We start from the raw sequence: 3,781 nt of genomic DNA on the forward strand, positions 1-3,781 counted from the left end.
CTTAAAATTCGTTACATATTTAATATAATATCGCATAATATGTTGCAATATGTTTGCAAATTGTATTTTTTTAACAACAAATATAATTATTTGACTTAAAAACAGATTATATTTCATAAATCAAATTAAAAGGCAGTTTTGGTTTCAAAAAAATAAATGATAATTGTTTAGTAAAAATAAGATAAACATAAATACAATATTTTCTTATTTTTTCTATAGTGTATGATATAAGGTAACTATTTTAGGTAATGTTATTTTGAATAAATATATAATTATCAAAATTATACTGTATTTCATTTTTTTCAATATATATAATAATTTAATATATAATATATATCTATTAAAAATAAGAAATATTAAATTGTAATTAAAATAAAGGAAACAAATAAAAAAAACAGTGAGTAATAATAATAATATAATTATGTATGAGTGAAAAGTATGTGCAATTGAATGTTTACACCAAATCTATTTTTAAACCAAAATTTTTTAAATGTTTTTTTAAATTTTAAGTAATACACAAATTTAACAATTATTATTATATTTTTAAGCCTATTTTCAATTTATATATACTGTATATGTGTGTAGTATTTGTATATAAACTATTACTACTAATAAAAATTAACTTTTAGTATAACCTGGCTAAGAGAAACTCACAAAAAAATTTGTACACATTTGCTAATAAATATTTAAAAAACATTTTAAACACATTTTCATCTAATATTAAAGACTTTTCATTAGATAATATATATATATTAAGAGCAAAAAACTAAAAATTGTTTTTCGAGAAACTTCTCGATGAGTGCTTTCATCACTTATTTTTAATATTATTATATAATAATTATATTTTGAATGTAAAATATAATTAAAACTAAATTTATATTTTACATAAATTAACATTAAGTCATTAATTATAAATTAAAAAGAATTTAATTCTTGATCAAATTTATATAAATTTTAGGCAAATAATGTCTATTTTATAGAAAACTTTAGGAAAAAGTAATAAATTTTGATTTAAATTTAAAGAAAAAAAATTTAAGACTAATAAATAAAATATTTTTTAAATAAAATCACTAATAATGCAAAAGTAATTATCAAATTTGTATACCTCTCTCGTACGGACTGACTGACTGACAATTGAAATGTTTATCAAAAAAAAAACTGAGTTACTATTAGCCAGGAGTGTATATACATTTATATATCACACACATATACACCGATTAGACACTTATTTTTTTCAAATAAATATATAAATGTTATTTTCACGATATATAGATTTAAAAAAAAATTTAAATGATAAAACTGACCAAAAATAATAAACTTCGTTTTCAACAAATAGATTATCCATTTTTCTTGTTGTTTTTGTTGTCGTCTTCAATATTAGATATGTTGTTGCAGTTGTGTTGTCGACAACTGAATCGAAAAAATATTTATTTATTTTATTTTTTTGATGATATTTGAGGACAAAGTCTGGGTAATGAATTGTTGGTGTGGTTTATGAAAGTGAGGGTGAAGTGTGTAGTTGTTTGTATGGAAACATATTATATTCAAATTTTAAATAATATGTTGAATAAAATTTTTTTATTTGTTTTTTATTGACTGAGGAGACAGCTGTCAAACTTTGAAAAATTTATCGATGATTTTTTAAAGGATGCAATGAAGATACTTATGTAATGATAATTATTGGCCACTTAAGAAAAAGTAACGAAACAATATTATCAGCGCTCATACGGTACATGGCATCCATCCGTGGCCGCAGTGGCACGTCGTATAACAGGTGGCCGTCGGCGGTGGTGGCGGCGCCGTAGGACTCATTTGATGGTGTGTTGGCATAAATGGAGTGTAATAGTATTGAGGAGCGCCCGTACAAATCATATATGACTGGCTGTGTTGGTGCTGTTGTTGTTGGTGGTGGTGCTGGTGTTGCTCAAAGTGATGTTTGGCAGCCAGCCTTTGCTGGTCCAGATAGTAGACATAGTGTGCGAGTTCGTCGATTAGATTAAGCGTTTGGCGTCTTTCGTGTCCCATCAGACATACGGTAGACTCGTTGACCACTCGGTAAAGTGTCATCAGGTATGTGAACTTTAAATGCTCGAAACCGGAGAAATGATTGGAGAGGTAGCCCTCAAGTTTGGACCGCTGTTGTCCCAAATCACTGAAATCAATGAAAAATCGAGAGCACATGTATTTCTCTAATTTCTTTATTTTTGACTCGTCGTATGGCCGGTAATTTCTTGATAATAAATTGCAATACTTGAGTAGACCTCCGCCACGAATCTCTTCCGGATTTCGGGTAGCAATCAATTTCTTCTGTAAATGATGAAGAGCTTCGCGAAAGTCTCCGTAAACACTCTCAGCCACTACTGTCGGATAGAAATTTTCGGTAATAGACATGGATTTGGAGCACTCGTAAAACTGGAGCAATGAGTCGAGGATTATATGGAAAGAGTCGACCGAAAACTCGAACTGTCTCTTCATTACGTCGACAAACTTAATCTCAACGTTTCGACCACTTTTGTTGGACAACGAAATTAGTGACCAACGATCGCCATCAGTCACTTTTACCATTTTATGAACGTATGCCTCCTTAAGACTACATGTACTCAACCTTTTCTTGATAGTAATGTCCGGCAAGAAGTCAAGCAGAGAGTCGAGTACAGCGGCCCGAACCCGATCGAAGTTGCGGTGATTGGAGAGATCAACTCCAAAGATCAGGTCTAAGTCATTGTAAACCGAGCTTTCGGGGGTCAGTACATGACTGGCGGCGCCTCCGTTCAGTCTTATGTCCCGAATCGGCACGTTTTCTGTCTCCAGTTTGTTGCGGACCACTTGAACTAAATCTTTGAGTTTAATTTCAAGGGTCGGGAAGTTGCCTCTGCCGTGAATGGGCACCACTTCATCCATCACTCGATCCAATCGACACACCTGTTCATAGCTTAACACCGAATACCTTTCACATCTGAGGTCAACTTCTTTGCCGTTAATTATAACCATTTGGTTGTCATCTGTCAGACCGTTTGACACTAACGGTAAGTCCATATCCAGCCATTTGTTTCTCACCGAACACGACGACGACGTTGTCTTAGTGGTGGCCAACACGAGACCCGTCGTTGTGTTAATGTTGAGCGTCATCGTCACCGACGGCTCTTTGTCATCGTTGGACATTTGATCGGAAAACTCGGTGTCCGAAGAGTAGATCGAGTCAGTCGTACTCAAGTCGTCATAATATGGCAACAGTTGATGACTACCCGTGTCCTCAATAACACCGTCGGGCGACAGACACATGAAGCCGCTGTCCACTGAATGGCCGCAATCGGACAGTTCACTACTTGTATCACACATTTCTAACAATTTATTATTTATATCAAACAATCAACAAAATTAACAAATCTTTTCAACAAAATTCTTAGTATTTTCAAAAAAGCTTTATATATAACACAAGTTTAATAAAAACTTTTTTTCTTAAAAATTTATATTTAGTTATTATTAGTTAATAATAATTAATAGTTGTTTGTTGTAATTGTTTGACTGTTAATGACTGCAAATCTTATTAATTAAATAAGTTTTAAACGACAAAAAAAATCACTGAATCTTATGGTAACACAATTGCAATGGAAATGAATGAATGACTCGATTTAATAGCCAATTGTATTGACAATCAATACTTGCAGTATATATATGCTGTATATCTCTCTGTATATAACGTGTGTTCCAGTGATGGCACGACTCTACACATCTATGCTATGCCAGTGACTGAATACCAAATACAACATTCAAGTCTTTA

General features: G+C 31.7%; 1 protein-coding gene across 1 annotated transcript; it reads right to left on the minus strand.

The window, feature by feature from the left end:
* Positions 1–1,607: 1,607 nt before the first annotated feature.
* Positions 1,608–3,441, minus strand: LOC128961853 (terminal nucleotidyltransferase 5C-like). The gene has a single exon (XM_054308149.1). It carries the CDS (start codon positions 3,337–3,339, stop codon positions 1,723–1,725), a length of 1,617 nt encoding a protein of 538 aa, XP_054164124.1. The 5' UTR covers positions 3,340–3,441; the 3' UTR covers positions 1,608–1,722.
* Between the last annotated feature and the right edge of the window lie 340 nt (positions 3,442–3,781).

The sequence above is a fragment of the Oppia nitens genome, unplaced genomic scaffold (genome assembly GCF_028296485.1).
Source record: "Oppia nitens isolate AA-2021 unplaced genomic scaffold, nextdenovo-longstitch-racon4-pilon3 scaffold5_pilon_pilon_pilon, whole genome shotgun sequence".
Taxonomy (NCBI): domain Eukaryota; kingdom Metazoa; phylum Arthropoda; class Arachnida; order Sarcoptiformes; family Oppiidae; genus Oppia; species Oppia nitens.